The 22,623-nt window shown below is 42.4% G+C and overlaps 1 protein-coding gene across 3 annotated transcripts; it reads left to right on the top strand.

Annotated features, from left to right (window-relative positions):
- The first annotated feature begins 314 nt into the window (after window positions 1-314).
- On the top strand, window positions 315-22,623 carry Tbc1d7 (TBC1 domain family member 7). 3 transcript variants are annotated; one of them, XM_027948274.3, is made up of 8 exons: window positions 315-521; window positions 1,921-2,040; window positions 3,172-3,252; window positions 6,128-6,315; window positions 11,626-11,763; window positions 18,678-18,823; window positions 20,811-20,940; window positions 22,174-22,623. In XM_027948274.3, the coding sequence occupies exons 2-8, from the start codon at window positions 1,929-1,931 to the stop codon at window positions 22,258-22,260; spliced, it is 882 nt and encodes a 293-aa protein (XP_027804075.1). In that variant the 5' UTR covers window positions 315-521; window positions 1,921-1,928; the 3' UTR covers window positions 22,261-22,623. The 3 variants fall into 3 exon arrangements, with proteins under 3 accessions (XP_027804075.1, XP_027804078.1, XP_027804076.1); XM_027948275.3 differs by lacking the exon at window positions 315-521 and adding an exon at window positions 523-610; XM_027948277.3 differs by lacking the exon at window positions 3,172-3,252.

Raw genomic sequence — 22,623 nt, 5'->3', positions numbered from 1 at the left:
AAACCTGCCCCGAAAGGCACGGATTTAATTAATAACTTAATTTTCCTAATTTTGCCCCTGCTTCCAGTTTAGGACTAACCAAAGACAGCGGAACGCCCTCCTCCGCCAGGTCCACCCCGAAGCCCGCCCACTCCTCTGCCTGCCTCAGGGTCATGCCCAAAGACAAGGGCCGGGGTCTAGACTTCAGGAGCAGCCTCTCCCCAGCCGCGGCAGAGTCTGGAGTCGCAGCGGAAGCGCCGGATGGGCGGAGCTTCCTGCGCACGCCCTCTGCGCACGCGCGCGCTCGGGCCCACCCCACGTGGAGGTGACGTCACGTCCGGCGGCCGGGGCGGCGGCGGCGACGGCGTGGGGTAGTGGCTCCGGGTCTGGCCGAGAGGCGGCAGGTGTCCCAGCTGCCTTCCCGCGCTGGCTGGGACTCGCCCCCCCGCTCGCTCGCTGGCCCTCTCGGTGTCCGCCGGCCTGGCTTCCGCCGCCTCCCCGGGACCTCTCAGTGTGAACCCGGTGTGCTCCCATTCCTGGAGGTGAAGCATACCTGACAGGGACCGCGGGACCTGCGGTCTGGGGCCAGTTGTGTTTACCTTTCCCACCGGGCGGACGCTCGCAGCAGGAGGTGTAATGGACAGTGTTTCCTTCAAAAGGGCCTTTGCCTTAATAGTACAGTCTAAGAATGCTTGTCCTCAGGCCACAGGACCTTATCGTTGTGCAGCTGTTTGAATGCTTTTAAAAAAATAAATCTTCAAACTCATTCTGCATGTTAAAGAGTTACTTTTTTTGTTGATTTTTTTTTTTTTTTTAACATCTGATGGGTCGTCAAAGCTCAGTGTCCTTTAGAATTGATTTTCCTAAATGAATCCTAATCTTGTGTCTGAATCGGTTTAGAAGCTATCTGTTCAGTAAGGACAAAACTCCTTTCTGGTCATTGGGAACGTCTAAAGATTTTTAACTCTTGAAGACTTACTTTTTTTTTTTTTTTTGCACCAGCACTTTAAGCATTTGGGTAAGGCAGTGCAGTAAGTTTTTGGAAAGTGCATTACATTTTTACTGTCCTTGAAACACCAAATTAATTCCATTTTTTCTTGACTTACCATCAATATTATGATGTCAATATTTTGAAAGAACTGGAGGCCACTGAGCAGTTGAATTCTCTTGCCAGATTTTAAATCGTTTTTTCTGCCTCTAACTCTGGTATCACTTGTCAACTGCCTAAATTCCTTACCCTCTTCTGGTTATAATTTACTGCTGTTAATCTGTTGTGGGTTTTGAATTTTGATAATTACATTTGCTAGAACTGTGTTTCGAGTAAAAGAGAAATAAGGGAAGGACTTGTGTCTTTTTACTTTTACATAATATCTCATTTTGCAAAATGCCCATTTTAGAAAGCACTGCTAAGAAAGAAAATTAAAATCATCTGGGATCTTAGTACAGAAAGATAGCCATTGCTAGCATTTAGAAATATAGTCTTAATTTTTAAAATTAATAAAAAATCATAGTCTTTGGCGAAAACAAAGCCAGAATTATAGTTTATACTGTTTGGAACCCCTTCTGATAACATATCTTATCTGGTCTTCCCATTTCACTAATTTTTTTCTTTGCACATTTATAATAGACATAGAATATTCCATTGTGCTAGGAGCTCTAATAAGTAAAAATAGGAACCCTAGTGCATAAACCTTGTGCCATCTATTTAAGCAGAGGATTGTTGGCTTTTGTTTTGGTTTTTGGTCAAGGTGCTTAGATGAAACAGTGTTAGAGTTGTGTGAATGGAAAGATTTAATATTGAATCCTGTGCAAGGGGAGGCAGTTTATCTAACTAATTGAAAAGGTGGAGAAAATCATTGAAAAATTGCCTAAATTTTCATTCTTTGTTTCTAGGCTCACTTATTTATTTGTTTTCCTATGTCTGTCTCTTTTTCCTCCAAGAATGAAACATGACTGAGGACTCTCAGAGAAACTTTCGTTCAGTATATTATGAGAAAGTGGGGTTTCGTGGAGTTGAAGAAAAGAAATCACTGGAAATCCTCCTGAAAGATGACCGCCTGGGTGAGTTTTATATGTTTAATTAAGCTCATTGATTCTCAGTCATTCTAGGTGTTCTAAAGTAAATAATTACCTTAAAAGATATCGAGAGGTCAAGGCCTCGGGCTCAACCCCAGTACCACTACCCCCCCCACACACAATCCAGGGTGTTATTGATACATTTGTTCGTGACATGGTGACAGATTGGTATATTTTGAAAAAAGTTGTAGGTTTTTCAGACTTATATTTAACTGAGAGCCAGAAGCTTTTGCATGGCCTCTTAAAAAGTCAAGACTGTTTTTTCTTATTATGCCTGCATATTTTCTTGAATTTCAGATATGTCATCATAACTTCTAGGTAAACTTCTGCAACAACTCATATTCTTTTATGGAAATAATAAGGCTGCATTATATATTGATATTTTAGGCTAGTAATAATAAAGCCCACCATTGATCAAAGTGGAACAAGCTAAACCATAGTTAAAAATAATATCTTATTTACATGAGTAATTTTTGTTTATTTGTTTTGCAGGGCTGGGATTGACTCAAGGGCCTTATGCATGCTAGGCAGGCAAGCCATTACTGAGCTACATCCTCAGCCCATCTAGAGTGCTTATAAAGTTTCAAAAATGTTTATCATCTGGTCATTAGTCCTCATTATATAGTCTGTGTTTTAAGTATGCTGGCATTAATCTTCTCCTTTAATAAGTAGAGAAATAGAGGCTCATAGCTGTTAAGTATAATTTATCAGGATTTTCAGGCTAACTATACCACTAGAAGCTATCGGAACTTGGCAGAGTCACTTAACTACCTTGAGCTTCAGTTTCTGCATCTTTAGGACTGTTATTACCCAACATGCTTGTAGTATGGATTAAATGAAATAAATCCTATAATTTTAACTGCTACCAATATTATAGGGAATGTAATAATATATGCCAAATATCTCTTTTATGCCATTGATTATAATTGTTTTGAATAGCTAAGTTGTTGGAAGACCTTATCTAAAAACCAGACCAATATTGCCTTGCCTTTCCTAAATTTGCCGATTCCCCTGAAGAAATGTCTGAACTGTACTTTCAGATTTAAAAAGTGAAATGCATTTTACGTACTGTGATGAGCATGAAAAGCATCTAACTACTGTTTCATTCTTCTTTAGATATTGAGAAACTTTGCACTTTCAGCCAGAGGTTCCCTCTTCCATCCATGTACCGAGCGTTGGTATGGAAGGTGCTCCTAGGTACGAAACCTAGGAGTTGGTAAATGTATCTTCAAAAATATTGAATATTGGGATCATTTTTCATCCTCCAGTCAGAACAAGGAGGATTTATTTGTTGTTTTTTTTTTTTGCTGTATCTTGGGTCTTCCTCAGAAGACTGCTCACTATAAAACCCTTTAAGATGGTAACTTTAGCAGCAATACATTAAATATTACTCTTGAGTATCAATTTATTAGTAATGCAAAATAAAGTTCCTGAAATAAAATGTGGAAAGAACATTGGACTAGGAGAGAAGAGAATTGGTCTTTGCTGTCAGCCCAGAAATCTGGAGGAAGACCCAAGATACTGGGCCTCAGTTTTTGCATCTGTACAGTTAGAATATTGAGCTAAATTGCTTGTAGATTTCTGTGAGTCTCAGTAGTGGAGATATAACATCCTGTCCAGTGCTATTGGAGTCAAAAGGAGTCACTCTACTAGAAGTGTGAGTGAGTCACTTTCAGTGATGAGTGGCAGAATGAGAAGAACTGACTTGCTTAGTTTCTCTGGAAGAAAAGGTACCAAAAGTAGCTGGCAGCATCCCCTTGGCGCCCAAGATTTTTTTCCCTACCATTACTGAGCCGACTGAAGCACATAATACATATTTATTATCACCTCCCATTTTTTCTTAAAAAACAATTCAAATTTGTCAGCTCTGGGATAGTAGTACTTTATCAGGAATAGGAACTATTACTGTTATTTGCTGGGCCTCCCTGTGTGCCTGTCACTCAGCTGAGTAGTGTACCTAAGTTATTCAGAGTAACCCAATACAGGGGTAGGCCTCTGTATCCCGTTTTAAGTGTGCAGAAAATGACTTGCCTAAGGCCTCAGAGCCCCTGTCAGGAGATAGAGCTGGGGCTTAAGCTTTTTGTAGAGCTCACTTGAAGGTAGGCTGGATTATGAACCTCACTTTCTTTTTTAAATGTGTATATTTTCAGGGCTTGCAAAACCTGCAGTCCTAAGTGTGGTTGAATAATATGGAGGCAGAGAATACCGCCCAGGAAGCACTGCACAATGACACTTTGTTGTGCAGCTTTCAGCCTTTGTGCACTCATAATCTACAGATGTGGGGACAACTATTTGAGTTTTTGTCTGAGTGTTTTTGCCTAAATCGTACTATTTCCAGGGACCATCAAAATAAATTCCTTCCAAGGTGGCAGGGTTCAGTTCTGCTGGGAAGTACCACATGTCTTAGTGACTCCAGTGGATTAGTCAGTACCCTTGTGCTCTGCAGCGTTCCTGAGTGCCAGGGCCTATCGGGCTTATCCTCACCTCTGTTTTTCTTACCTTTATCATGTAAGTCATTGCTCTGTTTGGAGTTAAAGGCACTGGGAATTTAGAGCTGTCACATTAACAGCTTTTTGATTTTTCAGGGATCTTTGGATGCTGGCTTCCTGGTAACATTTTGGGTAAATGTTAGAAACTTTTTAGAACCAACTCTTAGAAAACAGGTTTAAGACTTAATGTGGGAAGCACTGTGCTGCTGTTAATGGTGTGAAGAAGGTCCAGCTACAGCTGTCTCATGTGTATCAGCCCAGATGTGTAGAACTCTTCAGTGTGTCCCCTGGCTTCTCTGAAAGCCTGCATGGAGCCCTGAAGCTACGGTGCATGTAGGTTCATTTCAGGAAAAGGAACATTTAAGTAGGTTTTTTAGCTAGAGACTTTGAGCTCATCTAACTGCTGTTTCTGGAATGTTCTTTGGAATTCTGGATCTATGGTGCTTTGAAGAGGGAGCCATAGTCAAAATGCTCATCCTAGCTTAGCCTGCCCAAGCTTTATGTACACTGATCTGTGTATTCATCACAACAGCTGTATAGAATTAGGGGTTACTGTTCCCATCGTTCAGATGGGGAAGCTAAGGCATAGGGAGATGGAGAAAATTGCTGCAGGTCCCCCAGTCAGTTAATTGTAGAGCAAAAAATTAAACCCAGGAACTTCGGCTCCATAGTCTGTGCTTCTGTACAGCCTGGTTCACTGAGTGAGGCTGGAAAAAGTAAAGCTGAAAGCCTTGAAAATTCATTGTCCTCAGATATACTTAGTAGCGATGGTACTTTTTCTTATGAGGACTCTTGGGGTGCTGATTCTGCAGAGAACTTTCAGTTAAGTGTTTGCCCACTTCCTGCCTCTGATAGATGAGGAGACACGTGCAGAGGGACTGACATTATTGTGAGAGTCCTGGTGTTAGCACGTCTGGGAGAAGACCCTAGCATTACTGTCCAGTGGTCTTTCCTGTATATTTTTTTCCATATCATTTGCTTGTTAAAAAAAGAAAAGAAAAAAGACGTGGTTCTTATGCCAAAGCTAATGAGTAGATCCCACATTTAATGTAGTGATGAGCATAAAATGTCATGACGATGAAGTATAAGTTGACCTCGTCAAAGAAGATCAGGGACTTGTGTGGCCCTGAACATTTGATATTTTGTGAATAAGTTTTAACTATTGGGAAGAGAAGGATTCAGCAGACTGTTGGTGTTTCTGAAGTACAGGAGGCCAAGTGCCAGATCCAGATAGAGGCCTTTAAAAGTTAACAGTGGCGCGGGCTGACAACCCAAATTGATTTAAACCATTATTATAATTGATGTGGTTATTATCTTGAAATCATGTGGCATACTTATTCAAATGCTTTGGTGGTGTCATTTCATTTCTCTTTAATACTAATGATGTGTCATCATTCAAATGTTGATAGCATTTAACATTTCAGATTGTTACAGTGAGAAATTATAAAGAATCTATATGGTAACTAAATATTTGTGTGGATTCTAGTCTCTCATGAGCTGCTTCTTATACGATTCTTTTAATACAAAAAAGATTTGGAGTGGTGTCTCAGGGTTCTGCCTTTGTTTTCCTTTTGGGTCTCTAGGGATCCTGCCTCCACACCATGAGTCTCATGCTCAGGTAATGATGTACCGCAAGGAGCAGTATTCTGATGTCCTTCATGCTCTGAAAGTCATTCGCTTCGTCAATGACGCTACGCCTCATGTTGAAGTCTATCTCCGCATGTATCAGCTGGAGTGTGGGAAGTTGCCTCGAAGCCCCTCTTTCCCACTGGTTAGTGATCACTTTTGCTCAACACATAGCCCAACTCTTGACTGTCCCGTCTGCCAGCCTTTGATTGCATGAGGTTTGCCTTAGAAACTTTCACTGACGCCCCATTGTGAGTAGCATTAATAGCACATCTTTATCTGGCATCCATGACCTTGCACATTCTGACCTTGTGTACTTTTTAAAAATACAGTTTAAGTACGGTCATACATTGCTTACCAACAGGGATACTTCTGAGAAATGTGTTGTAAGGCAATCTTGTTGTTATGCAGACATTACCGAGTATATTTACTCAAACTAAGACCACCGTGACCAGGCAATTTAATCTTATGGGACCACCATCATATATTGGGTCTCTTGCTGATGTAATCATGTGGCACTTGAATGTATACAAACCTATAGAAAAGTTGCAAGAATATTATCAAGAATTCCTGTATACTGTTTTTTCTGATTCCCATTGTTAACATTTTATGGCATCTGCTTTGTCATTTTTCTTATAAATCCACACATACTCCTTTTTTTAAACCATTTGAGAGTAAGATGTGGACATGATGTGCCAGATATCTTCACTGTGTACTTCTTCTTTTTTTTTTTGGAAATAAAGGATAAAATAGGTTTATTGCTTTGCTGGCAAAGGAGAAACACAGGGGACTCCTGTCCCAAAGGCTCTCCCAGTCAGGAGAGTTTTAAAGGATCCCGTGGAGGGTTACATTCCAGGTGTGCTCTAGTAGGCAGTCCCAGGGCACCCTGATGGCTTGTTAGGATTCTTTGGGAGATATTCACTTCCCAGATCCTGAGCAGACGTCTCCTTCCTGTAGTGGGTGTGTTCAAGGGCACTTAACTAGGGGAAGAAAAGATAACACTGTCTCCCTAATCTTGGTAGGGAGGGTGAGAGGGGAAAAGAGAGAAAAAAAACATTAAAAAAAAAAAATAAGCCTTAGAGCCATGAAGGCTACATTCAGAAAGTGAAGGGACCACTGTTACATTTCCCCACTGTCAATTTCTACCTTCCATTTCTGTGGAAAAGTGGGCAACGATATCTCTGAGCTACTTTGTGCTGAAAGAGGGCGAAGTTGGGGGGAAGTGACCCAAAGTCCTTGTTTTCTGTCGGGTGGGGCATGGACAGTTAAGGATATTCAGCATCACAGCAGTCCAGAGGTTCACGGTGGCAGTTGGACAGGGTATACATAGGCAAGGTTTATGCCAGGACAGCAATAAAGAAGACAGCAAAGGGTTACTTTTTTGGTGAACAATTAATATGAAAACAACTATATTTCAACCAGTTTTTGGAATGCAGGCCACTGTATGCTTCTCGAAGACAAGAACACCCCTATAAAATAATCCTAGTACAGTCATCAAAACTAAGAAGTTAACATGGATAGAATATTAACATGTAATCTACAGACTTCATTCAAACTTGACAATTTTTCCCAGTAATGCCCTTTGTCACAAACAATGAAAGTTCTGGATGAGGATTGATTTTGAATTATGAATTGCATTGTGTTGTCATGTTGCTTTATTCTCTTCAATTTGGGACAATTTCTTCAATTTTCTTATCTTTCATGCTTTTGACATTTTGAGGGGTATAGGTCATTTTGTAGAAAGCCCCTCACTTTAGGTCTGGCTGATGCTTCCTCCTGACGAGATCCAGGATGTCCACTCAGTGGGAATACCACATGGGTCATGCACGTCCTTCTCCATGTGTTGTATCAGGAGGCACAGAATGTAGATTTGTCCCATGAGAAGTAATGCTAGCGTTGATCACCTGGTGATGGTGTGCCTGCTGGGGTTGGCACTGGAAAGTTATCGTTCCCTTTGTGGAGACTATAAAACTACTACATGATTTTGTGTGTGTGTATGTGTGAGAAATTTTTTAAAAATTTTAAATTTACTTATTCTAATTTGTTATACAAGACATCAAAATGCATTTCAATTTGTAGTACACAAAAAGGGCACAACTTTTCCTGTCTCTGGTTGTTTACAAAGTAGAGTCACAACATTCGTGTCTTCATACATGTACTTAGGGGTAATGATGTTCATCTCAGCTACATGATTATTTCTTATTAAACTTTTGCCCATGAGTTTCACCATTTGTTGATGATTTCAAGAAGTTTTTGAATTTTAATGTTTCATATTTAAATACTTCTGGAAATAGGAAAAGTAGTGCAGCGTCCCCAGATACCTTTACCAGCATCCTCAACTGTATCGTTCATGACCCTGATGTAGTGATCAGACCCAGAAAGCTAGCCATGATGCTACTCTAGCAACTAATCTGTAGATCTTACTGAAATCTGCCGACTGTCCCACTCATGCCCTTCTTCTGATCCCAGGTGCCATGTCTTCTTTAATCCAGAAAGTTCCACAGTCTCTCTTGCTCTTTCATGATCTTGAAACTTTTGAAGAGTACTGGTGGTAGAGCTTCTCTCCATCTGAGTTGTCGGATGTTTCCTCATGATTAAAGTCTGGTTGTGCGTTGTTCAAGAAGGCCACAGAGGTGTGATGATCACTCCTGTTGCTGCTGGCCTGATCATCTGGTGAAGGTGGTGTCTGCAGCCTTCTCCACTACAGTGTTACTGTTTTCCTCTTTGTGATTAATATGTAACTTGTGGTGAGGTTGAGGCTTATAAATACCCAACAACTAATAATTCTTGTCTGAAAGTTTTTAGTCCTCTGATTGCCAAATGGTGGTTTTCTAACTCCCTTATTCCTTCTGTGCTTATTAGTTGTTTTTCTTCTATCAGGAGAACTTTTCCCCTCTCTTGCTTATAGATATCAATATGGATTTATGATCCTTTCTTATTCAGTGACCTGTAATCTTTTACTGCCCTATTTCTTTTTGTGTTCAGAATGTCCCAGATTTGGCTGGTGGGAGCACTTTGCATCTGACACCTGTGTCATTTTGACAAGTTCCCATCATTTTGCATGTTGAGCTTTCTGTGCTGCGACTGTGGTACCAGCCCTCTCTTTTTGGAGGGGATGTGATATTCACAGACCGCAAACCTGGCACTAAATGTGCTCCTTTTTTCCTGGGCTGTCTTTGTTTCCAGGCACTCTGAGCAGAAGCTAGGAAATCTCTGTGCACACACTCACTCTCACTGGTATTCACCACGTCCCGTTGGTGGATGGATGGGTGGTTTTGTGTGGCACTGGGGACTGAACGCGGTACCTCACATGCTATGTGTCCTCTACATTGAGCTCGGACCCTGTACAGCACATTCTTTCCTTCTTTCCTTCCATCTATCTATCTATCTATATTAAAAACCCCAAGTTCACCTGTTGGGTCTACTCCCACTCCAGTGTCTCAGGTTCTTTCTGGCTGTCACCATGTCCGTGCTCCCAGTTCCTCTGGTTGCCTATGTGGAGAGGCCCCATGATGGGGCCTCAGTGTGTTTACTTCTTTACCCATTTCCCTGTGTGTAACCAACCCTGACAGCCCCCTTGGCCCTGGCCTGCAGGCCCTTGGGCTCCTTGGCCCTGACCCTCGGGGTGCAGGTGGTCTTGGATGTTCACCGCCTCCTCAACCCTGACCTCTCGTCACCCCTCACACCTCCTTGGCCTTATCTGTTTCCTCTCCTAACCTCACTGGATCCCAACCGCTTTTTAAACTTCATCCGTAGCAAACCTTTCACTCTCATTACTTGGACTACTTACCGTTGTGAGAGAGGGAAGAGGAAGGAATAACTATAGAATCTAAGCTCTGGCTGTTTTGGTAGTCCTCTCTGGGCATTTTAATGAAGGTTTTATGTGTTTGTTTGGTCAACAGGCTGCATGGTCCAAGCAGGGATTTGTTTGAGAGCCTGGTTATTCTATAAAATGTTCATTTATTGTAGATTGGGCTTTGACTTATTTTTGTTTTTGCAGTTAATGTTGTGGAACCCATGGACAAACCTCAGAACTAATAAAGGTCATCTACTTCTACTGAATTTGTCAAGAGAGAAGATCCCTAAATAATAACTAGAACTTTTCACTTGACTGGTACAGTGGGGTTGCGAGCACCACACGAGTTCTCAACCTACACATTAGACTAGGTTAGATAATCTGGTAGCTCAAGAAACGTAAATGAGGGGCTGCAGCTCCCACCCCACCCTGTTCAACCTTTCCCGGCTCTAAGCCCTGACACCTTCATTGCAGTCTTGGGCACACATGCCGTTGGAGTGTATTTTTTGAGTGTGACACCACACCCTCCCCTGGCATAGAGCCCCAATCATTTTTTTAAAATTTTTAATCTGTGTGATTAAAAAGAATGTATGATGGTGCTTGGCCAGGAATGTGATGCCTGAAGGGCATAGGTCCTCTTCCCTTAAAGAGGAAGTAGTCAGGGACGTGCCAGTTCTGGGGCCACCTTGCACTGTGCCCAGGGCTGCCTGGGAACCCCAGAAAGGAGATTTTTCTCTCTTTTTTTTTCCTCTCCTTCTCTGAACACATTTAAAAAAAATGGTTAGGGAAATTTATTCTCTATGATCCTAGCTCTGCTACTCTTGACATTTTATGAATATTAACAAGTTGGAAGAAGTCTTAAAAATGAGATACTTTTTAATAAAATGAGACTTTCCAGGGAAGTAGAATGATACTTACTAGTTTCTTTTTAACATTAAAATCCTTCATACATGAAAGCTGAGGTGAAAATGTAAAACTTTTGTAGATAATAATGGTGTTTTAAAGCAAAGCACATTTCCACATAAGGTTCTAGTAATCTTATAGATTACTCTGTTGAAATTTACTTGAGGGTTTACTTTCAGATCTGGGTGTTGATGCATACTTTGAGAAATGCCATTGTTTTGATTCCTAAAGTTCTGATTCTAAGGATATTAATTTTTTAGATGCTTGAAGTTAGAACAAAATTCTCAAGGCATGTATGGATGCTTTGAAATATAGTAAAACCTTAGTTTCTTGAGTCCTTCAGTATTTACAAATTACTGTATTGACGATCTCTTTGGGTACTGTTTGTTCTATTGATCACATCTGTTTGAAGAATTTTCATCCAGCTCTGAGAATATTTTGGGGTGGAGAGTCAGGGCCTTGCTCATAATGGACATTGACTTGTGATGGGTTAGGGTTAGAAGTTGGAGAATTTGTGTGCTCAACCTGGAACCCAGCTGTTGATGAGCTACGCTGATTGGAGTGGATTCCTGTGGACGCCCATGCTCATCTCCCCCTTGCTCTGCTCTTTACCGGTGAACTCTGCTTTTTGATCCCACTTTGATTTATTAATGCAGCCTCTTCAAAATTTAGGGGGCAAGGTTTCATTTTTGTTAAAGAAATGTGTCTTCCTCCCTTCTCCTGCGTTGCTCTTGAGACTTATTATTAACCTTGCAGGAGCCAGAGGATGAAGTATTTCTTGCCATTGCTAAAGCCATGGAAGAGATGGTGGAAGACAGTGTCGACTGTTGCTGGATCATCCGATGCTTCGTGAACCAGCTAAACAACAAGTACCGGGATTCTTTACCCCAGCTGGTGAGGGGTTGTTTTGTTTGGGGCTTTTGAGGGGTGAGCAGTGGACCTGGGGTCATCAGTGAATACTCTTACCTCCTGTCGCTGCTACAGTTAGGAGGGAAGCCTCTATTGCAGGACTCAGCAAGGTTTTCTGTAAGAGACGGATGGTAACTATTTCCAGCTTGGTGGGCCAGATGGTCTCTGTTGTAACCAGGCAGCTCTGCTGTTGGAGCACAAAAGCAAACAGCGCACTGGAGAATGGTTGGGGCTGGCTGTGCCCTGCTGCAGGCCAGAGTGTGCCAATCCCTACTCCGTGGTGTTCCTTACCCTGTTCCAGAATCCACTGAATATATTGAGAATGATCTCTCTGTGTTAGTTAAGGTGTACATATGCCTGCATATAATGGAAGCCCAAGAAGCTTGTTTTCTTTCATGTAATCAGAAGTTCAGAGGTGAGGCAGACCAGAGCTGGGACTGTCCTGCCATGGGGAAGATAGGACTTCTGCTCCTGCTGTTTCACTCCAGAATTCTTCCTCTACTGTTGCTGTTGGACTGATAGTTATGGCATCCACATTCTGGGCTGGAAAGAAGGGAAGGAAAAAGAAATGAAGGAGGAACTGGGTGTGGTGGTGAATGCCTGTAATCCCAGTGGCTTGGGAGGTCAAGGCAGAAGGATTGCAAGTTCAAGGCCAGACTAGACAACTGAGCAAGACTGTGTGTCAATGAAAAGGGTTGGGGATGCAGCTCAGTGGTAGAGCACCCCTGGGTTCAAGCCTAGAATGGAAGAAAAAGAAAAGGCAAAGGAGGAAGAGGGACATGTCTGTCCAGCCTGCCACCCTTAAGCAGATTTCCTTCTGCATGTGTGCAGGGACTCTTCTGGTAAGGTAAGAAAGTCTCCAGTCAGGAGGTGTTTCATACACTTTACTTGCTGGACACCAGAGCTCCGCAGCCTGTGCACTGAGTGTGGGGGTCACCTTCAGGATCGTGGGCTTCTTGGGTGAGGGCTGTCGGACCACATGGCGATGTCCTGGGAAGTGGTCCAGAGACAGAGTTTGAAGGACAGTTTCCACTGGATGCATATCATTTCACACCATCATAAAGTGAAAGAATCTTAAGCTAAGCCATCATAAACTCGGGGGAGTCTGCTGCTGGCCTCCACCTGCTCTGGATTCTGGGAAACATGGATTTTAAAAGCTTGGCACATGTTCATCTCCTGTTAAAATGGGGTGCAGTTAGTGAAGGAGGGGGTGTGTGGACGCGGGGCAGGCACCAGCTCTCTGCGCCGTGCCCTGGCTTGGGAATCCTGACAGCCAAAGGGCACTAGCTTGAGGGGTAAGCCAGTCTCCCTTGACCATTCTCTTTCTTCCCCCCTTAGTCAGCTAGTGTATAGGAATGAATCTGTCTGTTTTCCTTGGTTATTGAGTTGTTCATTTGAAGGTTGTACGGATGTGGTTACTGTGCTCTGGGGGGAGGGGGAATGTGGGGTGATGGTGGAGGCAGGTGAGCCCTGAGGATCACTGCTGGAGTCCAGTACTGACCAAGAGGGAGGGCCATGGGCCCTTCAACTTCATGGAGCTTTTATGAGAACAGTTAATATGTATTTCAGTTAAGTAAAATTTGATTTTTAGGGTTCTAAAATTTGATCCACCTAATTGATTTCAATAAAAATAACTGAATCATGGAAGGGGAGCATAAGTAAATGTAATGCTAATTAAATCAGAAGATCTCAATTATATATGGTTTAATTAGCTTTTCTTGTTTAATATAGGAGTCACTGGCATTATTTTTAGGAAGGTAAGTAGTATATGAACATATTCTTAAAAGAAGTTAAATAATCCACATGGATCTCTGATTTCCTAAATCTTTACCACCTGCCCCCACTCCCTTACCTTCTCTAAGCAGTAAACCTTGCTGTCACCTGGTGAGTATTCTTCTAGACTGTCACGCACACACATGTGTAAAGTGATGTTAAAAAATCACTTAAGTAGTATCATTCATGTGCATGTGGCCCTATAGTTCTTGGGTTTGTTTTTATTTTTAACGTAATACTTAGAGAAGTTTCCACGTTGGTACAGATAGTTTTCAGACCTGGCTTCTTTCAGTACACCCAGAAGCTTTTCAAAATTCCTGCCACCTTTTGTCCTTCACCCAGGCCAGTTTTATCAGTCTCTAGAGGTGGGGTGCTAGGGTGCTAATTTTTCAGAAGCTGGAGGCAGTTCTGTAGTGGGAACCACTTTCCCTTCTAATTCACTCATAGTATTTCCTGTTGTGAGTTTGGCATAATGAGGAGGCAGAGCCGTGCTGGCAGGAGACCCCTCTGTAAGTTCCCTGTGTGTGTGTCTCCTCTAGGTGGGGGCCTCTAAGCCAGTGTGCGGGTGAAGGGGAGACATCTTTAAAATCTGTGTGTGCCTTGTTAAAATCTTAAACTCCATGTCAGTTTATGCCCCCCAGACAGACTACGAGGTCTCCTCTTTCCAACCCCAGTGTCTGCACCTGATGGTGTCCATCTCTGAAGCATTTGTCCATCTGCTGGTGAAGTGCTTCTCATGTTCAGTTGCGTATCTGCAGTGTTGGGAGAGGTCGAGCAGTTTGCATATTTCTGGTTATTCTTTCCTTTCAGGAATCATGAGCATAGTCTGGAAGTCTATCCTTTACCTATTGCACAGGTTGGGAATCATCCCCGTCTGTTGAGTAAGACTTTTAAGATTTGATAAAGTGGAGTTTCAGTATTCTTTTGCTTGTTTTATATGTTAAAACAACCTTTCCATCCCAAGATTTAAAAACATATTTTCTTTTAACATTTAAAAAATGCTTAACATTTTCAATTTAGTCTCCCTTCCCAGGGATTTCTCACTGAGAGGTATCAGACAGACACGACTCTTTTATACCTGCCTACAACACCACAGTCCTACCAGCGCCCCCTCTCCCCCTCTGTTTAGCACACTGAGAATATTCTTCATGTCAGGAGTGCTAAATTTCCTTATTAACCAATTACTTCTTTTCAGCATGTCATCTCTGTGTTTACAGAAGAGAATACTGAAGCACAGAGAGATTCAGTCATTTGCCCAAGGTCACACAGTAACTAGCAGAACACACTACTTTTTCCCCTCACAGATTCAAAATGCCATCTTTATTATATATGGCATCGCTGCTTGTATTTGTACCTCTTTTCCAGGTTCTTTTTTCCATGGAGTTATTTATCTACTCCTAGGCCAATACCACATAGTTCAGTTAATACAGATTTCTATTATATTTTGATAACTGGTAGGAAAAGTTTCCTCTTTCTTTTTCAGAAATGTCTTGGATATTCTTGAGTTTTCTTTTTAGGAATGAATTTTAGAATGGGAAAAATACTAAAGTCCCATAAACCTTGATCTCCTCATTGGTAAAAGCAGAGTTTATTTTAGTAAACACAATATAGTGCCTGACACGTATAGTTTTTTAAAAGAGGTCTTGAAAAGCTGAACTTCCTGTTGTTGCTGTTTGATTTGGGCTTCAGGCGATTTGCCTGTTGAACTTTGGTTTGAATGGTGCTGTCTTGAAATTCCTTGTTGTCTTGCAGTGGATCTCTCCCTCTTGGTCTGTTGTCAAAGCAGAGTTTCCGTTATCCTGGTCTGTTACTTCTATTTTTGTAGTTTGACCAGAGAAATTTGTGCTCACAAGGTGCAGGCTGCTTTCTCACCACTGTCAAAGGTGATCAACAGTGACACTGAGGTTCCAAGTGACGTGCTCGTCACGCTGTATAGTTTTCGTCCCCAGGATTGCGTCAAGGCTTCCTCCTCACTGGCTTCCAGAATTCTGCTCTTTGGCAAGGCCTCTCGTGGCCACGGGGAGTGGAGGCTAGCCCGAGTCGCGTGGCAGGAAGGCCTCTTCACCCAAACTCAGTTGTGCTCAGTCAGCAGAACATGTGAGTGGTCTTTGTGCGGCTGTCACCCTGTCTCACAGCCAGCCTAACAGACGTGTTAAAACGAGCAGGCAGCAGCCTCTTCCTATGGGTGCGTCTCTTGTCGGGTTCACCGTCTGTTGATGATGTGCTTTATCATCTTCAACAAGTTAAGAATCTGGGTGCATGGGAATATTGGAAAAAATTTTACGGAAAAATTTAGAACCTAAAGGTTCAGTGGTAACAGAATTATAATAGATTTTATTTACCATTTGCTAAGTGCAAAGATATCAGGCAATACCGTTCATTAAAAATATATACATCCATGTTTGAATTCACCTGCTTTCTTAGCTTAAGCAGTAGCCTGCAGCACACATTCTTTCCCATCCTGCCGTGAGCCTGATGTGGCTGGCGATCCTGCCCTAGTGGGAGGTACCGATACTCCACAGATTTTCAGGGCTCTGTGCTTCTCCATCGTGTGTACATTCCCTAGTTTATTCAGCCTGTCCTCTGTTGGCCACATAGGTGTGTCCACCTTTCAGTTGTTACAGAGGTGCTGTTACAGATGAGCGGCTTTGTGCCTACGTCTCCTCACGTTTGCCAGGAGAGTTTTGGTGTAGATGTCCTAGAAGCAGATTGGCTGGATCAAGGGGTAAATGCATACATGACTTTCCTAGAGATGACCCGTCCCCCTCACAGAGCTCATGGTCTTCTGTATCCTCGGGACCAGTGGATCCATTCCTCACAGCCGGTTCCCCTGAGTGGGTGTGGTTAGTCTTTTGGAGTTTTGCCATCATTGAGGCTGATCCGTGCCTCAGGGTAGCTCTAGGTTGTACTTCCTTATGATACACAGAGTGGAGGATCTTTTCAGGTGGGTAAGAGCAGTGTGCATTGTTTTCTATAGCGTTCTTGTCTCTTTCCTTCCTATTTTTTAGAAGCTCTATTTAGGGCTACTAACCCTTTAAGGTTATTTATTAACCTGGGAAAATACTCACAATTTGTTGAGTACAAAAAGCAGAATCTAAATTGTATATTCAACATGAGCCCAAAGAATGACAGACCGAAGTGTGTGTGTGTGTGTGTGTGTGTGTGTGTATGTGTGTATGTGTGCATGTGCATGTGTGTGTGCAGGAAGAATGGATGTGGTGCAAAACACATGACTGGTGGTTGTCACTGGATGGTGTGATTATAGGTGACCTTTGAATTCTTTATTCTTTTCTGCATTTTCAAGATTTCTTATACTAGCATATTATAAATCAGAAAGGAAAATTTATAAGAAATTAGCAAAAAGGTGAACACTGAGTGATTATCAGTATATTCCTAAACTTCATATTAATTCATGGTATTCACTTACTCAAAAATTAACATATCTGGTGTTTACTATGCCAAGTCATGTTGTGAGTCCTGGAGATCCAGCAGAGAACAAGACAGGTGTGCTCCCTGCCCTCAGTGAGCTTATAGTCTCATCAAGGAGAAGAGACATAACAGAGGATGATTTTAAAACATTCTTCTGTGTCCTGTTTATTACCTGGGCTGACTTGTGGATGAAATTCTCTTCGTAGTGAGACACAGGACTCGTAATGAGATGGGTGGGCCGGAGCCTCACTGAGTGCCAGCACTTGCCTAGCGTGTGCAGGGCCCGGGCTCCATCCCCAGCACCACAAGATAAAATAAAGATGTGTGTGTTTCACCCATGCACATAGATCCGTTTGGCAAAACCGGCCCAAATAACAGAGTAGGCCTGCCCTTTTTGGCTTGTCCTCTGGGAACACCCCTTGTTTTGAGGAATCTGTGTGATATCCTTGAGGAGCTTGGGGACTGTAATAGTGGAACTATAATTTTATGGGGAAGTTACAGAAACAGAAAGTAGTTAAAGAAGCCCTGAAAGAGAGGGGAGAGCTGGGCCAGATGTTAATATGGGGTCCCTCCTTGGCTGACTCCTGTTCATTCTTCTGGGGTCAGCTCAGCTGTCACCTCTCCTGAGGAGCTGTTTCTGCTTCCCACACGTGGGTAAGATTCTCCTGGACGGGCCCCCCATCTCCTGCTTGCCCATCACCACGTCTTAGCACCATGCTCTATTGTAGCTGCATCTCTGCTGTCTGTCTCAGTCCGGCTCCTTAAAGGCAGGGACTTGAACTTGTCTTTTGCTCGATTCCTTGCATGGCACACATCTGCTTCAATGGACACTGGAAAGAGTATGAATGGCCTTTTTGACAGAGCGGAGAGGAATGGGTATTTGGTAACAAACACTTGCATTTGTTTTGGTGAGATGGGATCTGGTGTACTCTTCATGACAGTGAGTACAGACCTTGGAGTTTGCCCCTCAGTGTCCGTTCCTTGCCAGTGGACCCTAAATCCAGTGCGGGTCTGGAGAGCTGGCTCTATTGGCTCCGCGGGTCTTCCAGATTTGGCTCAGGTGAGGGGGGCTACCAGACAGAATCCAGGTGCCTGAGTTATGTATCTGTTCCAAGAAATCCCCGTGCAGGCTTGTGTGGTACAGTGCTCATCCTCGGGAAGCCCTGTTGGCGGAGCTTCCTATGCTTAGTAGAGCAGTGGTGCATATCTGGTCAGTGGCTGATTGGCTCCTTCTTGCCACCATTTATCTGTCCCATTCTTCCTCTTTCTCCACACCTTAACCCCACTCTGTTTATTTGGCTTGACCTTTCCTTATCTCCTCCTCATCTGCAATGTACAGCTGCTGCAGACCAGCCATTAAGGTTGTGGCCTTTTTCAGCTTCCATAACATTCCAACTTTGTTTTGGATTTAGCCTTAGGCTGTTGAATCGACTTAATGCAATTAGAGTGACCAGCTCTTCTGTTCTGCCTGGAACTGTCCCAGGTTTAGTACCGAGAGTTGTGTCCCTGGAAGGCCTCCGGTCTTGTCCGTTGCTGACCTGGGCACTGCTGTGTCACATGGGACTGGGAGATTCTGAAGTTTCATCCTCTAGCACTTCCTTGAATTCAGCATGCAAACTTTTTTTCATCACAGGCTATAATATCAGGTGACATTATGTCATAGGAAATGAGTAATCTCTCTTCCTGTTGAATTTTAGCCAAAGGCTTTTGAACAATACTTGAATCTGGAAGATAGCAGACTGCTGACTCATCTGAGAGCATGTTCTGCAGTGTCCAAGCTTCCTTACGATCTCTGGTTCAAGAGGTGCTTCGCAGGATGCCTGCCTGAATCCAGTTTACAGAGGCAAGTATTTTTTTCACAGACAGACCAAAGACCTGGAGTTCAGGAAGAATCCTGGTTTTCATGTGACCATCCCCCAGCATGTAAATTGCTTTAGAAGGGGAGGGTAGTTTGAAGCTACGTTCTCCAGCAGCTGCCATATCTGCACATGATTCTGCTTATTTCTGAATACACACTTAGAAAAATGGAGGGTCCCCTATGTGTAGCTGTGCAGCAGTCACACCTGAAATGTCTCTAGAAGTTCATGGAAGTGTGAGCTCTTCTTTCCAGAAGTTGGCAGATCCTAATCTAGCAGGAATCTTCGTCTTATTTAAATCATGACATCCTTAAAGGAGCTGAGGGCAAAGATATGAGGCGTAAGCAAGTCATTCTTAGGCACGTGTTTTAGGCATTTCTGAGTCCCAGCCTACCCCTCCAGGACTTCATTGAGAAGAAACGCTGGACACCGAGCATTAGACTAGGCAGTGAAGTGTAGAGTCTAACACCAACCTTCAAAGTTTTAGGAATTATTACAATGATCATGTTAGATTGGTAGTGGCTCCTCAGCCCTTGGAGAAGTTTAAGGAATCTGTCTCCAGATAGCAGTGAAATTGACTTTATCTCATATTTCGTGTCCTTCTGTTGTTGTTGCCTAATTGTATAGCATTGGGGGATGTTAGTAAAACAAAACCTTTGGTTTAGGATCTTCTTTTCTTTCCCTGAAGATGTTGGGTTTGTAACAGGAGGGAATGGGCCTTTGGCACATTCCTAGCAGAGTAGTAATTTTTTTTTCAGGTTTTAAAAATTTTACTTTGTTATATGTGATAAAAGAATGCATTACAATTCATATTACACATATGGAGCACAATTTTTCATATCTCTGGTCGTACACAAAGTAGAGTCACACCATTCGTGTCTTTATACACTTACTTAGGGTAATGATTTCCATCTCATTCGCCGTCTTTCCTACCCCCACGCCCCCTCCCTTCCCCTCCAACCCCTCTGCCTTATCTAGAACTCATCTATTCCTCCCATGCTCCTCCCCCAAAACCCCCACTGTGAATCAGCCTCCTTATATCAGAGAAAACATTCGACATTTGGTTTTTTGGGATTGGCTAACTTCACTTAGCATTTTATTCTCCAACTCCGTCCATTTACCTGTAAATGCCATGATTTTATTCTCTTTTAATATTCCATTATGTATATATACCCCTTTTTCTTTATCCATTCATCTACTGAAGGCATCTAGATTGGTTCTGCAGTTTAGCTATTGTGAATTGTGCTGCTATAAACATTGATGTGGCTGTGTCCCTGTAGTATGCTAATTTTAAGTCCTTTGGGTATAGACCGAGGAATGGGATAGCTGGGTCAAACGGTGGTTCCATTCCCAGTTTTCCAAGGAATCTCCATACTGTTTTCCAGATTGGCTGCACCAGTTTGCAGTCCCACCAGCAATGTATGAGTGTGCCTTTTCCCCCACATCCTCACCAACACTTATTGTTGTTTATATTCTTAATAGCTGCCATTCTGACTGGAGCGAGATGAAATGTTAGAGTAGTTTTGATTTGAATTTCTCTAATTGCTAGAGAGGTTGAACATTTTTTCATATATTTGTTGATTGATTGTATATTCTCTTCTGAGAAGTGTCTGTTCAGTTCCTTTGCCCATTTATTGATTGGGTTATTTGTTTTTTTGGTGTTAAGATTTTTTACTTCCTTATATATCCTAGAGATTAGTGCTCTATCTGATGTGCGTGTGGTAAAAATTTGTTCCCAATTTCAGGGCAGTAATTTTTAGTGAACTTTCCACTTTCCTTTGCTGATGATTATGTCAAGAATATATTTCAGTGGTTCATCTATTTTGTTGTTTTTGATGATTATTTAGCAGTAGTTCTTATCTGAAGCTTATACTTAAAATAGGAGTAATGTGATCTTATTTTGTAATTTGAGATGTCTAGGTGAATATAAATTTAAAATTTATGTAATTTGATTATATCCCCTTATTTTTGTAGGGTTTGGGATAAAGTTGTAAGTGGATCCTGTAAAATCTTAGTTTTTGTAGCTGTGGAAATTTTATTAACTTTTAAAATAAAAGTAATGGCACTGAACAATGCGGAGAAGATAACGAAATTCCTGGAAAATGTAAGTGTACTTTATTTGATTCATTTTTTTGTGTCGGGGACTCTTTGTTTCTTTGTTTTGTTTTGGTGCTAGGGATTGAACCCCGGGCCTCCCACGTGGGAATCAAGTGCTCCACTGCCAGCCACACCCCCAACATCTTGATTCAATTTTGAATCTAGAAATGAAGTCAGGTTAGCAAGCCAGATTTCTTATTGCATTAAATTATTTCCGAGAAATAATATAGTATCTTTTTAACACTAAAATAAACATTTTTTTTTTTTTTCCTTAAAACATGTCTTTTTAAAGTTAGCCTCTGGATTGTAATGTGTGTACCCCTGTCTGGGGGCTGCTGGTCTGAGCAGCAAGGCCGTTGCTCAAGTGTGCCCACTGGGGATCAGAGCGCCTTTCCTAAGTGACTACCAAACAGGCATGTTTGGAGATGTAGCTGCAATTTTTTCAATGGAGTAAGAACCCTGATGTCTTAGATTTTGTATATTCTTTCATTTCTGTTACTGTCTCCGGTGTAATCTCAGTAGGGTTAGTCAGTGTGCTAAAGTATTATCTAATACATATTGAAAAAAGACCCAAATGAATCAGCTTTGCCCTCTGAGTATCTTGAAGTATCTTCTACTATATAAGAGGTGAAAGGAAGGAGAGCTAGGCCTGCATGAATAATATATCATAGATAGGACCCCAAATCTATCCTTTTTTCAAAAAATAGATGTACACAAAACCTTTGTTTTATTTTTATTTATTTTTATGTGGTGCTGAGGATTAAACCCTGTGCCTTTCATGTACCAGGCAAGTGCTCCACCACTGAGCCACAACCCCGGCCCCCCTCCTCCATTTTTTTTTAATTAATATTAACATTTGAATAGTGGCTTGGAAAATAATTAGTACTAAGTGAAGATGTGTTCAGCAAATGAATCATAAACATCAGTGTCTGTGCTGAGTATTTTTCATGATCCTGTCATCCTGTGAACAGCTCTGTGAGGTTGGGCTGTCATTTCCCCCATTCTAGGGGCTCTGAACCCACTCTGAGCCCCACGATCAGTGGGCAGTACAGAATTTGAACCTGGCTGTCTACTTGGTATGTTCTCAGGTGACTTTAAAACAATCCTTTTATGCTGTACTTTCTGAACAGTAGTAAAATCTCCCACGGAAATCAGTTTTATCAGTGAGCAGTGAATGAGAGAAGGTCCTCAAGTTCCAGACACATACGTCTGTCTCACCCAGACTGGTTGCTGTTCACAGATTCCCCAGGACAGCTCGGATGCCATCGTGAGCAAGGCCATCGACTTGTGGCACAAGCACTGTGGGACACCGGTGCATTCAGCCTGAGCCTCCTGATGGTTGGGGATGGTCTGTCCTCTGGGCACTTTGTTCTTGTCACCAGTCTACTAAGCTGATTGGAACAGTTGTCTTGCTCTGGTGCTCAACGTGAAATTTTTTTCCCCAGTAAAATAATTTAATGAAAAAAGCTGGTGTTGCCGTGTTGTGGATCAGCATCTTCACTCACACTGGAATGCCAAGTTCACTGTTCAAGGGTGGTTAGGAAAAAGCTTCTAGTTCTGGAAGCAGTTCTGTCTGGGGGTGGGTGTACTCAGGAGCAGAGAGCAGCCTGCCCCACCTCTCTCTAATTAGCACCAACTCGTCACTGTTGAAGCTCTATTTCTGGAATAAAAAGCAATTTCCTTTGGTTGA

Source organism: Marmota flaviventris, chromosome 6 (genome assembly GCF_047511675.1).
Source record: "Marmota flaviventris isolate mMarFla1 chromosome 6, mMarFla1.hap1, whole genome shotgun sequence".
Taxonomy (NCBI): domain Eukaryota; kingdom Metazoa; phylum Chordata; class Mammalia; order Rodentia; family Sciuridae; genus Marmota; species Marmota flaviventris.
This window is presented reverse-complemented; position numbering and strand designations above follow the sequence as displayed.

Coding starts and splice junctions, on each gene's coding strand:
- Tbc1d7 (XM_027948274.3), top strand. CDS start 1,929: ATGACTGAGGACTCTCAGAGAAACTTTCGTTCAGTATATTATGAGAAA. Junction 6,316..11,625: donor GAAGCCCCTCTTTCCCACTG/GTTAGTGATCAC, acceptor TTAACCTTGCAG/GAGCCAGAGGATGAAGTATT. Junction 20,941..22,173: donor TAACGAAATTCCTGGAAAAT/GTAAGTGTACTT, acceptor TGCTGTTCACAG/ATTCCCCAGGACAGCTCGGA.